At 36.8% G+C, this 18,476-nt stretch overlaps 1 protein-coding gene across 2 annotated transcripts in view; it reads right to left on the bottom strand.

Annotated features, from left to right (window-relative positions):
* NMD3 (NMD3 ribosome export adaptor) overlaps positions 1–18,476 on the bottom strand; it is a 111,596-nt gene that overhangs the window by 76,872 nt on the left and 16,248 nt on the right. For both annotated transcript variants that reach the window (XM_079921540.1, XM_079921541.1), the window contains exons 8-11: positions 16,093–16,171; positions 15,291–15,387; positions 12,349–12,466; positions 6,186–6,331 (exon numbers count right to left, since the gene is read on the bottom strand). In XM_079921540.1, the coding sequence (XP_079777666.1) occupies positions 6,186–6,331; positions 12,349–12,466; positions 15,291–15,387; positions 16,093–16,171 (440 nt within the window). The remainder of the gene's footprint in view (positions 1–6,185; positions 6,332–12,348; positions 12,467–15,290; positions 15,388–16,092; positions 16,172–18,476) is intronic.

Genomic DNA, 18,476 nt, shown 5'->3' with positions numbered 1-18,476 from the left:
AAGAAAATGAACTCTTCAATAATCTAGGCATAACTTAAAAAGCATCTCATAGAATAGTTAAATACAATGTTGATTTTGGTTTTCTGATTTTCGTTTTAAAGACAGAAATTGTTTTATTTTCCAGATCTCTGAAACACTGTCAAAATTAACAGATTACTGAATTATGAGTACAGAAAAAGACTCATAAGTAATTCATAAAATAAATATTTTTGTTAAGATTTTATTCAAGGCTTTTATAAAACATTAACATTGTCACCTAAAAACAGACACATATGTAGAATTTTCAAAAGAAATGTTCTCACAGGGAGATGGGCCAACACAGACTGAGCAAAAAGAATAACTAAAAAAGTAGGGGAATCTTAAATCCAGAAAATAACTTAAGCAACCCCTTGTTTTACACATAAGGTTAAAAAAAACAGCCTTCAGAGAAAATAATCTAGCAATCCCAGCAGCACCACGACCACCACAACAGAACCCAAATCTTCATCAGTTTTTTGAATGTCTACTATTTTGAGGTATAACTTTTTTTTTAACTATTTACCATGGAAACATCATCTCAAGTTTGAACTTTTAAAGCAGAAAACCATTAATGTCCCTTTCCAACATGGAATTTTACAAGCAATTGTAACTGACATTTCCAACTTCCCGGCTGAATGAAGTATAGCACATGCCAATACCTTTTACTAACAAAAACAGAACCAAGTAAAATGGGATCAAGAGCAAAATACTAAGAATTATAGATAGAATTAAGGATCTCAAAGAGGTGAAAAGAAGAGGTAGAGAGAGGGGAAGAAACTGAAATAACAGACAGGTCCCAGATTTAGGAAAAAACTGGAAAAAAAATCGAATTACCAGGGAAACACTAAATTCTAGCTAAATGCATTTTTTGAAAGCAAAGAAAGTAGCTTGTTTTTTGGGGGGTTTTTTTGAAGTACGCAGGCCTCTCGCTGTTGTGGCCTCTCCCGTTGCGGAGCACAGGCTCCGGATGCGCAGGCTCAGCGGCCATGGCTCACAGGCCCAGCCGCTCCGCAGCATGTGGGATCTTCCCGGACCGGGGCACGAACCCGTGTCCCCTGCATCGGCAGGCGGACTCTCAACCACTGTGCCACCAGGGAAGCCCAAGAAAGTAGTTTTATATATGCCTGAGGGGAAGTGGTGGTGCTTAAATGATAAACATTTCTTTTTTTTTTATAACTTTATTAATTTGTTTTTACTTTCGGCTGTATTGGGTCTTTGTTGCTGCTCATGGGCTTTCTCTAGTTGATGCAAGCGGACGCTACTCTTTGTTGCGGTACGCGGGCTTCTCATTGTCTTGGCTTCTCTTGTTGCAGAGCACAGGCTCTAGAGCGCAGGCTCAGTTGCTCCGCAGCATGTGGGATCTTCCTGGGCCAGGGCTCGAACCCGTGTCTCCTGCATTGGCAGGCAGATCCTTAACCACTGTGCCACCAGGGAAACCCTAAACGTTTGTTCTTAATCATATCATCAAATTTTTTATTTTAAAAATATGAAAAGTAATTCTTCCATTCCCATTGATTTTCTCAAGTTACTGGAAGTTATTTTTGTCTCAGGACACAATATTACCTCAATAGAAATAGCACTCAATAGAAATGAGCACTGCTACTATACAGTTTGGGGGGGGCCTCTAAATACTATTTTATAGTAGAAGAAATCAGACTTACATCCTTGAAGAAACACCTGATTTCAGATATGGGGTAGGAATTATGTGATTTTGTGATTTTGGAACACCGAAATGTTGTGGTGTTGTCCCACCAAGTAAGGATGCTTTCAAAGACTAGGAAAGTCATGTCAAAAGAACAAAGGAATAGACCTATATCTATTAAAGAAATTGAGTCAATAATTAGTAATCTTCCAAAATAGAAAGCACCAGGCCCTGATGGATTCACTGGTGAATTCCAGCAAACATTTAAGGTAGAAATTATACAATTCCTCTAGAATCTTTTCCCAAAGGCAGAAACAGAGGGAATACTTCCTAACTCATTTACAAGGTCAACATTACCTTATAACCAATACCAGACAAAGACATTACAAGGAAAGCAATCTACAGACCAATCTCTCATGAACACAGATTCAAAAATCCTCAACAAAGCATAAAAGAACTGTACACCATTACCAAGTGGGATTTAACCCATGTATGCAAGGCTGGTTCAACATGTGAAAATCAAATTAATGTAGCCCATTAATCAATCAACAAGTTAAAAAGGAAAAAAAATCACATGATGATATCAATAAAGAAAAAGCATTTGACAAAATCCAACACCCATTCATGATTAAAAAAACCTCTCAGTAAACTAGAAATAGAGGGGAACTTCCGCTACCTGATAAAGCATATCTATTAAAAAAAACCTTAAACCTAACATTATACTTAATGGTGAGAAACTTGCAGCTTTCCCACTAAGATCCGGTACAAGGCAAGAATGTTCCCTCTCACTACTCATTTTCAATATCTTACTGGAAACCCTAGCTAATACAAAAGATAAGAAAAGGAAATGAAAGGTATATATAAATTGGAACGGTAAAAATAAACTTATCTTTGCAGATGACATGGTCATCTACATAGAAAATGTAAACGGACCAAAGAGCTCCCGGAATATAGCAAGGTTATAGGATACAGGGTTATAAACGAAAGTCACTTTCCTATATACCAACATAAAAAAGTGGAATTTGAATTTTAAAAATACCTTTTACATTAGCACCCCCCCAAAAATGAAATACTTAGGTGTATTTCATTAACAAAATATGTATAAGATCTGTATGAGGAAAACTACAAAACTCTGATGAACAAAATCAAAATCAAATCATGTTCATGGACAGGAAAACTCAATATTGTCAAGATGTAAGTTCTGCCCAACTTGACCTACAGATTCATGCAATTCCAATCAAAATCCCAACAAGTTTAGCCACAGAGGCATAATATACAGCATAAGGAATATGGTCAGTAATACTGTAGTAACTTTGTATGGAGACAGATGGTAACTAGACTTATCATGGTGATCATTTCATAATGCATGAAAATATCAAATCACTTGTATAGTACACCTGAAAATAACATACTGTTGTATGTCAAGTATGTTTCAATTTAAAAAAATTTCCAATAAGGTATTCTGTGGATATCGACAACTGCTTTTAAAGTTATACCAAGACAAAAGATCCTGAACAGTCAACACAATTTTAAAGGAGAAGAACAAAGTTGTAGGACTGACACTACCCAACTTGAAGACTTACTATAATGCTACAGTAATCATGACAGTGTGGTACTGACAAAAGAATAAACAAATATTATACATCAGTGGAACAAAATAAGAGAGCCCAGAAATATACCCAAATAAATACAGTCAACTGATCTTTGACAAGGGACCCAAATAAATACAGTCAACTGATCTTTGACAATGGAACAAAGACAGTCTTTTCAACTAATGGTGCTAGAATAATTGGACATTGACATGCAAAACAAAAAAAAGTCAATCTGGACACAAACCTTACACCCTTCATAAAAATTAACTCAAAATGGATCATAGACCTTAGTGTACAACATACAACTATGAGACTCCTAGAAGATAACAAAGGAGAAAATCTAGCTGACCTTGGGTTTGGCAATGACTTTTTCAATACAATAACAAAGGCAGGATCCATGAAAGAATAGTTGATAACCTGGACTTCATTAAAATTAGAAACTTCTGCTTTATGAAAGACAATATCAAGAGAATAAGATGATAAACCACACTGGGAGAAAATATTTGCAAAAAACATATCTAACAAAGGACTTTTAACCAAAATACACAAATAACCCTTAAAACTCAAAAATAAGAAAACAACCTGATTAAAAAATGGGCCAAAGACCTTAACAGACACCTCACCAAAAAAGACATACAGATGGCAAATAAGCATGAGAAAATACTCCTCATCACGTGTCATCAGGGAAATACAAATTAAAATGACAATGAGATACTACTATATACCTATTAGGAAGGCCCTAAACACTGACAAATCCAAAATCCTGACATCAAATGTTGGTGAAGATGTGGAGCAACAGGAACTCTCATACATTACTGGTGGGAATGCAAGATGATACCACCACTATGGAAGACAGTTTGGCAGTTTCTTACAAAACTAAACATACTCTTACCCAATGCTCCTTGGTATTTACACAAAGAAGCTGAAAGCTCATGTCCACACAAAAACATGCAAAAGAATGTTTATAGCAACTTTATTGATAACTGCCAAAACTTGGAAGCAACCAATATGTTCTTCAGTAGGTGAATGAGTAAACTGTGGTACATCAAAACAATACTATTTGGCACTTAAAACAAAAAGAGCTATTAAGCCATGAAAATACATGGAGAAAATTTAAATGCACATTACTAAGTGAAAGAAGCCAATATGAAAAGACTGTATGAGCCCAATTATATGACATTCTGGAAAAGGCAAAACTATACAGACAGTATTAAAAAAAAAAAACAAAACATCAGTGATTGCCAGGGGTTAGGAGTGAGGGAAGGATGAAAAGGCAGAGCACGGAGGATTTTAAGGGCAGTGAAAATATCCGGCATGATACTATAATGATGGATACGTGTCACTATACATTTGTCCAAACCCATAGAAAGTACAATACCAAGAGGGAATCCTAATGTAAAATATGGACAATGGGTGATTATAATGTGTCAATGTAGATTCATCAATTGTAACAAATGTACCACTCTTTTGGCAGGAGAAGGGCATGTGATAATGGTGGAGGCTATGCGTGTGTGGAGGCAAGGAGTATACAGGAAATCTTTTACCTCCTCTTAATTTTGCTGCGAACCTAAAAGTGCTCTAAAAAAAGTAAGTCATTAAAAAATATTTTTTTGAAGGAAATAGAAACTATTCTGAAGGGGCTCCTACTGGCTACATTTGAGGCCATCTGAGAGGGAGGGAGGGAGGGAGGAGGGAGGGAGGGAGGAGGGAAGCAGGGTAGTAGCAAAGGGAAAAAATTCTTAAATTACAATGGAGACCCCTGGCTATCAGATAAACAGCCAAACATTACTTGCCTCTTGATATATCATAAAAGGTACATAGCATCACCTCTGAAATGTTCTGCCAAAAAAAAATTAACCTAAACGTAAATAGGACTTTAGATCCATTTTCCAGTTTAAAGGACATATAAGAGAGTACGAAGCAAGTTAAATGACATCATGAGGGGCTTCCCTGGTAGCGCAGTGGTTGAAAATCTGCCTGCTAATGCAGGGGACATGGGTTCAAGCCCTGGTCTGGGAGGATCCCACATGCCGCGGAACAACTGGGCCCGTGAGCCACAACTACTGAGACTGCGCATCTGGAGCTTGTGCTCCGCAATGAGAGAGGCCGCGGCAGTGAGAGGCCTGCACACCACGATGAAGAGTGGCCCCCGCTCACTGCAACTGGAGAAAGCCCTCGCACAGAAACGAAGACCCAACACAGCCAAAAATAAATAAATAAATTTTTTTAAAAAATGACATCATGAGGAAACAATAACACTAGATCCACAAGATAAATAAATGCCCTAGTTGCATTAGGAAGTTGGTATCATAAAAAAATGAATGAGAAAAAAAGGGGGGGCTGTTATTAAATATAAAGGTACAATATTCACATTCAATATACAGTCCCCAACTAGACACTGGTTTAAATGAACCATAAAAGGCACTTTGGGACAAATAGGGAAATCTGGCAAACTATGCAGTTTATATGTATGATAGTACTTTGATTATACAGAAAATGTTTCTATGTTTTAGAGATGATTATTGAAGTATTCAGTAATTAGTGATAATATATATATATTTAATTCAACATGTTTGAAATTTTTTAAAAAGCAAAAGAGGGTTAAGCTTGTCATTTGGTGCTTCTGTACAAAAGGAAAGGAAATGCTTTTTCATAATAATATTTTTTTTAATTTTTCCAATATTAAAGAGGAAAAGTTAACTTACTAGATAGTATAAGTCTGACAGTTTTCACCACAATGACCACATGTTAAAAGCAAATGTTATACAAACACACAATGCATTTTTAACTGAATGTGCTGTTAGCTTATTTGGAACCACATTTTGGAATTACCAACAAATTTTTAAAAACAAAGATACAAAAAAAAAGAGAGAGAGAGTGAAACTAAAACAGTAAGTTGGGGGCTAGGGGGAGGTAAGCAGGATGGAACTCACCTTTTTTGATATCATCCCAGCACCTGCATTGCGTTTTAGATCTCGGACTATGCTGCATTCCATAACAATAAACTCCTCTAGCTGTTTGGGATGGCATAAACTATTGAAAGGGTGACTCCAAAAAGTGTTGCCATCAATATCTGCAACTAAGAATAAACAAAGAACATTAAAGAGCAAAAGAACTGAAGTATTTCAAAAGCCATTAAATGCAGTCCCAGGTGAACGACCAGAGCGTCTGAGCCCGCCTCCAGGGTTTCAGCAGCAGCAAGGCAGCAGGCAGATTTCAGACACTCAGACTCCACCTATACTTTCATCTACAATGGCGGCCCCAAAAGCTATGTGGCTGACAGGGTCTTGGTGCTCTGGCCAGGTGTCAGGTCTGTGACTCTGAGGTAGGAGAGCCAGGTTCAGGACATTGGTCCAGAAGAAACCTCCCGACTCCACGTAATATCAAAAGGCTTTGAAAACTCTCCCAGAGGTCTCCATCTCAACGCTAAGACCCAGCTCGACTCAACAACCAGCAAGCTACAGTGCTGGACACCCAATGCCAAACAACTAGCAAGATAGAAACACAACCCCACCCATTAGCAGAGAGGCTGCCTAAAACCATAATAAGGTAACAGGCACCCCAAAACACACCCCACACGCAGTACTGCCCACCAGAAGGACAATACCCAGTCTCATCCACCAGAACACAGGCACCAGTGCCCTGCACCAGGAAGCCAACACAACCCACTGGACCAACCTCAGCCACTGGGGGCAGACACCAAAAACCGGGAACTACAAACCTGCAGCTTGCAAAAAGGAAACCCCAAACACAGTAAGTTAAGCAAAATGAGAAGACGGAGAAACAGCAGATGAAGGAGCAAGATAAAAACCCACCAGACCAAACAAATGAAGACGAAATAGGCAGTCTACCTGAATAAAAAATTCAGAATAATGATAGTAAAGATGATCCAAAATCTTGGAAACAGAATGAAGAAAATACAAGAAATGTTTAACAAGGACCTAGAAGAACTAAAGAGCAAACAAACAATGATGAACAACACAATAAATGAAATTAAAAATTCTCTACAAGGCATCAATAGCAGAAAAACTGAGGCAGAAGAACAGATAAGTGACCAGGAAGATAAAATAGTGGAAATAACTACTGCAGAGCAGAATAAAGAAAAAAGAATGAAAAGAATTGAAGACAGGCTCAGAGACCTCTGGGACAACATTAAACACACCAACATTCAAATTATAGGGGTTCCAGAAGAAGAAAAGAAAAAGAAAGCGGCTGAGAAAATATTTCAAGAGATTATAGTTGAAAACTTCCCTAATATGGGAAAAGAAATAGTTAATCAAGTCCAGGAAATGCAGAGGGTCCCATACAGGATAAATCCAAGGAAAGACATGCCAAGACACATATTAATCAAACTATCAAAAATTAAATACAAAGAAAAAACATTAAAAGCACCAAGGGAAAAACAACAAATAACATTCAAAATCCTCATAAGGTTAATAGCTGATCTTTCAGCAGAAACTCTGCAAGCCAGAAGGGAGTGGCAGGACATATTTTAAGTGATGAAAGGGAAAAACCTACAACCAAGATTACTATACCCAGGAAGGATCTCAGATTCGATGCAGAAATTAAAACCTTTACAGACAAGCAAAACCTAAGAGAATTCAGCACCACCAAATCAGCTTTACAAAAAACACTAAGGAACTTCTCTGCACAGGAAACACAAGAGAATGAAAAGACCTTCAATAACAAACCCAAAACAATTAAGAAAATGGCAATAGGAACATACATATCAATAATTAACTTAAATATAAACGGATTAAATGCTCCAACCAAAAGACATACACTTGCTGAATGGATACAAAAACAAGACCAGTATACATGCTGTCTACAAGAGACCCACTTCAGACCTAGGGACACATACAGACTGAAAGTGAGAGGATGCAAAAAGATATTCCATGCAAATGGGAAACCAAAAGAAAGCTGGAGTAGCAATTCTTATATCACACAAAATAGACTTTAAAATAAAGACTATTACAAGAGACAAAGAAGGACACTACATAATGATCAAGGGATCAATCCAAGAAGAAGATATAACAATTGTAAACATTTATGTACCCAATGAAGGAGCACCGCAATACATAAGGCAAATGCTAACAGCCATAAAAGGGGAAATCGACAGTAACACAATCATAGTAGGGGACTTTAAAACCTCGCTTTCACCAATGGACAGCACACGCAAAATGAAAATAAATAAGGAGACACTAGCTTTAAATAATACATGAAACAAGATGGATTTAATTGATATTTATAGGACATTCCATCCAAAACAACTGAATACACATTCGTCTCAAGTGCTCACAGAACATTCTCCAGGATAGATCATACCTTGGGTCACAAATCAAGCCTTGGTAAATTTAAGAAAACTGAAATTATATCAAGTATCTTTTCTGACCACAATGCTATGAGACTAGATGTCAATTACAGGAAAAAATCTGTAAAAAATACAAACACATGGAAGCTAGACAATACACTACTTAATAACCAAGAGATCACTGAAGAAATCAAAGAGGAAATCAAAAAATACCTCCAAACAAATGACAATTAAAACATGACAGCTCAAAACCTGTAGGATGCAGCAAAAGAAGTTCTAAGAGGGAAGTTTACAGCAATACAATCCTACCTTAAGAAACAAGAAACATCTCAAACAAACCAACATTACACTTAAAGCAATTAGAGAAAGAAGAACAAAAAACCCACAAAGTTAGCAGAAGGAACGAAATCATAAAGATCACATCAGAAATAAATGAAAAATAAATGAGGGAAACGATAGCAAACATCAGCTGGTTCTTTGATGACATAAAGAAAACTGATACACCATTACCCAGACACATCAAGAAAAAAAGGAAGAAGACTCAAACAACAGAATTAGAAATGAAAAAGGAGAAGTAACAACTGACACTGCAGAAATGCGAAAGGATCATGAGAGATTACTACAAGCAACTATATGCCAATAAAATGGACAACCTGGAAGAAATGGACAAATTCTTAGAAATGCACAACCTTCCAAGACTGAACCAGGAAGAAACAGAAAATATGAACAGACCAATCACAAGCACTGAAATTGAAACTTGATTAAAAATCTTCCAACAAACAAAAGCCCAGGACCAGATGGCTTCACAGGCGAATTCTATCAAACATATAGAGAAGGGCTAACACCCATCCTTCTCAAACTCTTCCAAAATATAGCACAGGGAGGAACACACCCAAACTCATTCTACGAGGCCAACAACACCCTGATACCAAAACCAGACAAAGGTGTCACAAAAGAAGAAAACTAGAGGCCGATATCACTGATGAACACAGATGCAGAAATCTTCAACAAAATACTAGCAAACAGAACCCAATAGCACATTAAAAGGATCATACACCATGATCAAGTGGGGTTTATCCCAGGAATGCAAGGATTCTTCAGTATACGCAGACCAATCAATGTGATACACCATATTAACAAACTGAAGGAGAAAAACCATATGATCACCTCAATAGATGCAGACAAAGCTTTTGACAAAATTCAACACCCATTTATGATAAAAACCCTGCAGAAAGTAGGCATAGAGGGAACTTTCCTCAACATAATAAAGGCCATATATGACAAACCCACAGCCAACATCGTGCTCAATGGTGAAAACCTGAAAGCATTTCCACTAAGATCAGGAACAAGATAAGGTTGCCCACTCTCACCACTATTATTCAACATAGTTTTGGAAGTTTTAGCCATAGCAATCAGGGAAGAAAAAGAAACAAAAGGAATCCAAAAAGGAAAGAAGAAGTAAAGTTGTCACTCTTTGCAGATGACATGATACTATACATACAGAATCCTAAAGATGCTATCAGAAAACTACTAGAGCTAGTCAATGAATTTGGTAAAGTAGCAGGATACAAAATTAATGCACAAAAATCTCTGGCATTCCAATACACTAATGATGAAAAATCTGAAAGTGAAATTAAGAAAACACTCCCATTTACCACTGCAACAAAAAGAATAAAATATCTAGGAATAAACCTACCTAAGGAGACAAAAGACCTGTATGCAGAAAATTATAAGACACTGATGAAAGAAATTAAAGATGATACAAAGAGATGCAGAGATATACCATGTTCTTGGATTGGAAGAATCAACATTGTGAAAATGACTATACTACCCAAAGCAACCTACAGATTCAATGCAATCCCTATCAAACTATCACTGGCATTTTTCACAGAACTAGAACAAAAAATTTCACAATTTGTATGGAAATGCAAAAGACCCCGAATAGCCAAAGCAATCTTGAGAAAGAAAAATGGAGCTGGAGGAATCAGGCTCCCTGACTTCAGACTATACTACAAAGCTACAGTAATCAAGACAGTATGGTACTGGTACAAAAACAGAAATATAGATCAATGGAACAGGATAGGAAGCCCAGAGATAAACCCACACACATATGGTCACCTTATCTTTGGTAAAGATGGCAAGAATATACAATGGAGAAAAGACATCATCTTTAATAAGTGGTGCTGGGAAAACCGGACAGGTACATGTAAAAATATGAAATTAGAACACTGCCTAACACCATACACAAAAATAAACTCAAAATGGATTAAAAACCTAAATTTAAGGCTGGACACTATCAAACTCTTAGAGGAAAACATAGGCAGAACACTCTATGACATAAATCACAGCAAGATCCTTTTTGACCCACCTCCTACAGAAAGGGAAATAACAACAAAAATAAACAAATGGGACCTAATTAAACTTAAAAGCTTTTGCACAGCAAAGGAAACCATAAACAAGACCAAAAGATAACCCTCAGAATGGGAGAAAGTATTTGCCAACAAAGCAACTGACAAAGGATGAATCTCCAAAATATACATGCAGCTCATGCAGCTCAATATCAAAAAAAAAAAACAACCCAATCCAGAAATAGGCAGAAGACCTAAATAGACATTTCTCCAAAGAAGATATACAGATTGCCAACAAACACATTAAAGGATGCTCAACATCACTAATCATTAGAGAAATGCAAATCAAAACTACAATGAGGTATCATTTCACACCGGTCAGAATGGCCATCATCAAAACATCTACAAACAATAAATGCTGGAGAGGGTGTGGAGAAAAGGGAACCCTCTTGCACTGTTGCTTGGAATGTAAATTGATAAAGCCACTATGGAGAACAGTATGGAGGTTCCTTAAAAAACTAAAAATAGAACTACATATGAACCAGCAATCCCACTACTGGGCATATACCATGAGAAAACCATAATTCAGAACGAGTCATGTACCACAGTGTTCATTTCAGCACTCTTTACAATAGCCAGGACATGGAAGCAATCTTAGTGTCCATCAACAGATGAATGGATAAATATGTGGCACATATATACAATGGAATATTACTCAGCCATAGAAAGAAACGAAATAGTTATTTGTAGTGAGGTGGATGGACCTAGAGACTCTCATACAGAGTGAAGTAAGTCAGAAAGAAAAAAACAAACACCGTATGCTAACACATATATATGGAATCTAAAAAAAAATGGTCCTGAAGAACCTAGAAGCAGGACAGGAATAAAGATGCAGACATAGAGAATGGACTTGAGGACACGGGGAGGGGGACGGTAAGCTGGGACGAAGTGAGAGAGTGCCATGGACATATATACACTACTAAATGTAAAATAGCTAGCTAGTGGGAAGCAGCCGCATAGCACAGGGATATCAGCTCGGTGCTTTGTGACCACATAGAGGGGTGGGATAGGGAGGGTGTGAGGGAGATGCAAGAGGGAGGAGACACGGGGATATATGTATATGTATAGCTGATTCAGTTTGTTATAAAGCAGAAACTAACACACCATTGTAAAGCAATTATACTCTAAATGGAATACAACTAATAAAAATTTAAAAGTTCACAGAAATCTTTCTTCAAACAAAAAAATACAAGGATAACTTATTAAAAGCTTTAAAAATTCCAGTATTTTAAAACACCGTATGGTAAAAATTTTAACCACTGTATAGTACTTTTTTAAAACAATGTTACTAAGAATGCTTAATAAAATTAACAACATTAACAAATTATTACTGCTTGCTGGAGAGAACTGTCAAGGCAAATAGCTTCGAAAACTTACCTTGTAGGGTATTTGGATCTATGAGATGGATGACGCTGGTTACTCGAATACACACACAAATCTGGTTCATGTTTCCCAGGCTTTGTGCCAGTTTTGGAGACAGACAAACAACATTATCCTAGGCGTAAGAACTAACATTTAGTATGAAGGAAATCCTAAGTAACAGTCTCCAGTAAACAATCATCAATGTAAAGCTGATCCAAGCGCATTTGCCCAAACCAAAATGTCATTTTTAATTCTATGTATCAACAAAGGGCCTAAAAAAAAGAATCAGACCTTAAAGAAACAGAAAATAAGCTACACCTTCTTAAGATGGGAATATCTGTCTTAATAAAAATGCTTTAAAAAATATTTTCCAGATTCTTCACCAAACTATTTAGTTTGTTTCAATTTTATTAAAGTGTGAACGCCTGCTTTTTACTCTATGTTAATATAGTTTACATTCCAAGCAAAGTATTATAAACACCAGAAGGAGAGTGATTTTCTAATCTATTTGTGCCTTCATTTAATCTCTATAAAAATTAATTTCAGGGACTTCCCTGGTGGCGCAGTGGTTAAGAATCCACCTACCAATGCAGGGGACACGGGTTTGACCCCTAGTCCGCAAAGGTCCCACATGCCGTGGAGCAACTAAGCCTGTGCACCACAACCTGTACTCTAGGGCCTGCGTTCCACAACTACTGAAGCCCGAGCCCAGAGCCCATGCTCTGCAACAAGAGAAGCCACTGCAATGAAAAGCCTACGCACCGCAACAAAGAGAAGCCCCCGTTCGCCACAACTAGAGAAAGCCCTCGTGCAGCAATGAGGACCCTACACAGCTAAAAATAATTTTTTTAAAAAACATAACCATTATTAAAAAAAAATTAATTTCAGAGGAGCCACGTGTTCCTCCTTATTGTCTACATGTACCAATATGAAATCAAAGATCTAATGCCCCCTTAAAAGCACATATGCCTATGTGTGCATCAGGAAGTATTACCACCAATGTGGTTTACTGCTTTTAAGCTGTTATTGAAATATAAAAAGGATCTGGGTTATATTTTAAGCTGTATCTGTTCACAAGCCTCCCCCACTGAAGGAACATTCTGTGCCTCCCTAATGGCACCTAGTTCAGTCCTTTTCCTTTTTTTTTTTTTAACGTAGTAAGAGTCTCCAAAGATTAATGAAAAAACTTCTTTACACTGTGTATTTATCCAGATACCTGTATGAGTCTCTCAAAGCACTTAATACACATGGCCTAAATACGCCCTCACACCTAGATTCATATTTCCCCAGTTTTACACCAGGAAAATGTTCACTGTTTTAAACTAGGAGTCTGCAAATAAGATCCTCAGGCCAAATTTTTGTAAATAAAGTTTTGCTGGAACACAGCCTCAGCCCTTCATTTACCTATTATCTATGGCTACTTTTGTGCAACAACAGCACAGTTGAGTAATTGCAAAACCGATTATATAGCCTAAAAGCTGAAAATATTTACTATCTGGCCCTTTACAGAAAAAATTTGCTGACTTGGTTTTAAGCCATCATTTCATCCCTGGTACTGTGCTACACCATAAATTAGTGATAACTTTAAAGCCTCAGAGTCACAGACCTAGACACAAATCCTGGCTTCATCATTTTGTAGTTATGTAACTTTGGGCAAGTCATCTAACCTCCCCAAGCTTCAATTTCCTCATCTTCAAATGATGATATGACTTACTCCCGTTGTTATGAGACTTGAAGAGGTGAAATATACTTATAATAATAAGTATAAGAGATAATAACTTTATGTAGAATGCTCACAATAAATTATGGCATTTATTATTAGTGATTTAAACATGGACATGCAAGTTCCTACGTGGCAGAGACCTCTAGTACTTAATCCTTAACACACAGCCTTCTATACAATAGATCCTCAATAACTATTTGTTGAATTTTAATTCATTTATATTTTTGAAGCAGAGTTTTACCTTAGTACAATTAATGAAATGATAATCTATGTCTTAAGTGTTATTCAGATTATATTTTTAAAATCACAAGGATTTCCCTGGTGGTGAAGTGATTAAGAATCCACCTGCCAATGCAGGCAACATGGGTTCGAGCCCTGGTCCAGGAAGATCCCACATGCTGCGGAGCAACTAATCCTGTGTGCCACAACTACTGAAGCCTGCGTGCCTAGAGTCCATGCTCCACAACAAGAGAAGCCACCGCCATGAGAAGCTCGCGCACCACAATGAAGAGCAGCCCCCCGCTCGCCGCAACTAGAGAAAGCCCACGTGCAGCAACAGAGACCCAACACAGCCAAAAATAAATAAATAAATTTTTTTAAAAATCACAAAAATAATTCTGTGATCTCCTTTCCACAATACTGTTTAATTTTATCATGCCAAAATCCAGTTTGCATATATTCCACAAAGTGGTTCACTGATAATTATTTTAAAGTAATTTCCTGTATTCAAAGTTTCACAGAACTGTCAAGTGTCCACTAGGACTGCCAAAGTTTAAGGAATTCGCACCATAAAAACTGCAACCAGGCCTTTTAATTAGTACACCAAAAATTTATAATTTTAAGCATGATTACTTTTAAACATCTTTTTAACATGGCTGAAATGTGTCAGCAACCATTAAGAAGGAGGTTTTCTAAATGTTTAACCAATCCCAGAAGGAAACCAGGACCTAATAATTACATATAAACCAATTAAGAAGGACATGGATTAAGCTGGGCTTCCCTGGTGGCGCAGTGGTTGAGAGTCCGCCTGCCGATCCAGGGGACACCGGTTCATGCCCCTGTCTGGGAAGATCCCACATGCCGCGGAGCGGCTAGGCCAGTGAGCCATGGCCGCTGGGCTTGCGCGTCCGGAGCCTGTGCTCCGCAACGGGAGAGGCCACAACAGTGAGAGGCCCGCATACGGCAAAAAAAAAAAAGAAAGAAGGACATGGATTAATTAAATGAGAAAAAGTACCTTGCATATTGGAACAATTTCCACAGAAAAAGTGCTTTTGTAATTGTATGTGTTACTATGGACATCCTGAGAGATCAGTCTCTGTGAGGCTTTGTATCTGTTAAGAGAAAAAGTTAATCATATAAAAAAACAAAGGTCCTTACTTGTAACAAGTCTCGAGAATATAAACATCAAAACAAATCATTACTGTCCAAGGTCTGAAACAGCAATGCCTGCTATGGTGAACCCTCATTTCGTCCACTTCATTTAAAAACCTCACCAATCTGACTGCACCCTACCTATTTTCAACTTTACCTACTGAAAACCTCCAAAACATGCCCTTAGCTTAGACCAAAACATGCCCTTGGCTTAGACCAATCTAGTTTACATATAGCATCCATTAAAAGCCACACTAATGCCTGCCCAAAGTCATTGTTCACACTAATCTCACTTTTCAATACAAACTCTACTTTTGAAAATTTCCCCATTTTATGAGCTTAAGTTCTTCCTCTTCCATGAAGTTTCTCCCCAAAGTCCTCTACCCCCGTTTTTCTTCTCGCTTATTTAAACATATTCAATCAGTGGTTCAGTACTACAGTGCTTACTATTGTGGGGTGAGGTCTAGCTCCCCAAAGAGATTGTTAATGCTCTTTGGCTAATACTTCCCTTAAAATGGTTAATCCAATAAATACTTACTGACTGTGTAAGTATCCCTACTATAATTTAAATATTTTAAGATAGGATGCCAAAGCCTGAAGAATGGATGTGACCTAAGTTCATTCCCAGTTCCCTGGATTTAATCACATGTACGCTCAAAACATACCTAGTGGGAACCGTACACTGAAGAAATTCTACCATCTTCTGAGCATGTTGTTTTGAGGAATAATAGAAATCCAGACCATCTTTTAAAGAAAAAAGCCATGTTAAAATAATACCACAAAGTAAGATTTTCCTCTGCTAACATGATTATACCAAAAATTCAATGCATATTAAACAATTACAATATTCTAGCCATAGCACAGGAGGAATACCGTTATCACTTAAAGGCTTGTTTGACAAAAGGATAGACAAATCCGATAAATACTAACAAAACAAGATGCCCAATTTAAATTTCAGACAAAATAAAATTAAGGTTAAAAGAAAACAATATTAAACAGAAGGATATTTTATGTAATAAATGGAACAATCTACCAAGAAGACAATAGGAATTCATCTAATAACACAGCACTGAGATGAAGAAAACAAAAACTATTAAAAAGAATAAAATTAACAAATGTTAATACACATGCAATCATTGTGGGAGACCAGTATAAGACTATCAAAACCAAAATGACCAAAATGACCAAAAATAGGGAGGATACATAGAACTTGAAAAACCAAGTATCAAGGTTGATTTAATTGACATTGTAGAACATGGTCCCAAGAAAGACTTTTATTTTCAAAAAGTCATAGAATATTCATAAAATAATCACATCTAAGAATAAAAAAATTCAATAAATTCCAAACAGCAGAAATTACTACAATGTTATCTGATCACAATGCAGTACCATTAAAAATAAGCAGCAAAGAGATAACTAAAAGCAAACTACCTGCTAAGAAATGTTTAGAGATATTCTTCCAAACAACTCAGCTAACTAGGAAGACTAAAATAACTTCGAATAGCCAAAACAATTTTGAAGGCGACCAAAGTTGTCAGGAATTTACACTTCCCAATTTCAAAACTCAATAACTTTAGGTAGTCAAGACAGTGAGGTACTAGTATATTAAGGATAGATTATACAGAGCTACAGAACAGACTTGAGAATCCAGAAATAAACCCTTACATTTATAGTCAATAAATCTTTGACAGAGGATCCAAGGCAATTCATTGGGAAAAGAATAGTCTTTTCACTAGGAAAACAGGCTATCCACATGGGAAAAGATGAATTTAGACCCTTACACCGTGCATAAATATTAACTCAAAAGGGTTAGACTTAAATATAAGAGCTAAAATTATAAAACATTTGAAAGAAACAGGAGAAAATCTTTCTGATATCAATTAGACAAGAGTTCTTAAACATGACACCAAAAGCATGCTATCTAAAAAATGATAAATTAGACTTCAAAATTTAGAAATTTCACAATTCAAAAGACACCATTTCATGCAGGCATCACACATCCTAATTTCAAAATATATTACAAAGTTACAGTAATCAAAACAGTATGGTATCGACAAAAAGACAAGTCTATAGAATCAATCCACACATACAGTTAACTGATCTTCAACAAGTGTGCCACAAATACATGGTGGGGAAATGATAGTCTCTTCAACAAACGGCATTGGGAAAACTGGATATCCACATGCAAAAGAATGAAATTGAACTCATCTTACAAAAATCAACTCAAAACAGATTAAAAAGACTCAAATGTAAGACCTGAAACTATAGAACTTCTACGAGAAAACATACAAAAAAAGCTTCATGACACTGGTCTTGGCAATGATTTCATGGATGACACCAAAACAAAAACAAAAATAAACAACTGAGACTACATCAAACCCAAAAAGCTTCCACACAGCAAAAGAAACAATCACCACAGTGAAAGGGCAACCTACAGAATTGGAGAAAATATTTGCAGACCATGTATCTGCAAAGGGGTTAATCTCCAAAATCTATTAGGAATTCCTACAGCTCAACAGCAAAAAAAACTAATAACCCAATTAAGCAACAGGCAGAGGAACAAGACATTTCTCCAAAGAAGATGTGCAAATGGCAAATAGGTATATGAAAAAAGCTCAATGTTGTTAATCGTCAGGGAAATGCAAATCCAAACCACAATAAGTTTACATTTCACACCTGTCAGGATGGCTATTACCAAAAAAACCCACAAAAGACAATTAGTACTGGCGAGAACATGGAAATACTGGAACCCTTGTACACTACTACGGAGAATATAAAACTGTGCAGCCACTATGGAAGATAGTCCAGATGTTCTTCAAAAAATTAAAAATAGAACTACCATATAACCCAGTAATCCTATTTCTAGGTATTTATTCAAAAGAAGCGAAATCAAGATCTCCCATGTTTACTGCAGCACTATTCACTACAGCCAAGATGATGGACATTTAGGTTGTTTCCACAACAGATGAATGGTTAAAATGTGATATACACCTCCAATGGAACATTATTCAGCCTTAAAAAGGAAGGAAATTCTACAATGTACAAAAAC

The sequence above is a fragment of the Stenella coeruleoalba genome, assembly GCF_951394435.1.
Source record: "Stenella coeruleoalba genome assembly, chromosome: 5".
NCBI lineage: Eukaryota > Metazoa > Chordata > Mammalia > Artiodactyla > Delphinidae > Stenella > Stenella coeruleoalba.
Note: the sequence above shows the minus strand (reverse complement) of the source record. Positions and strands in the feature narration are given on the sequence as shown.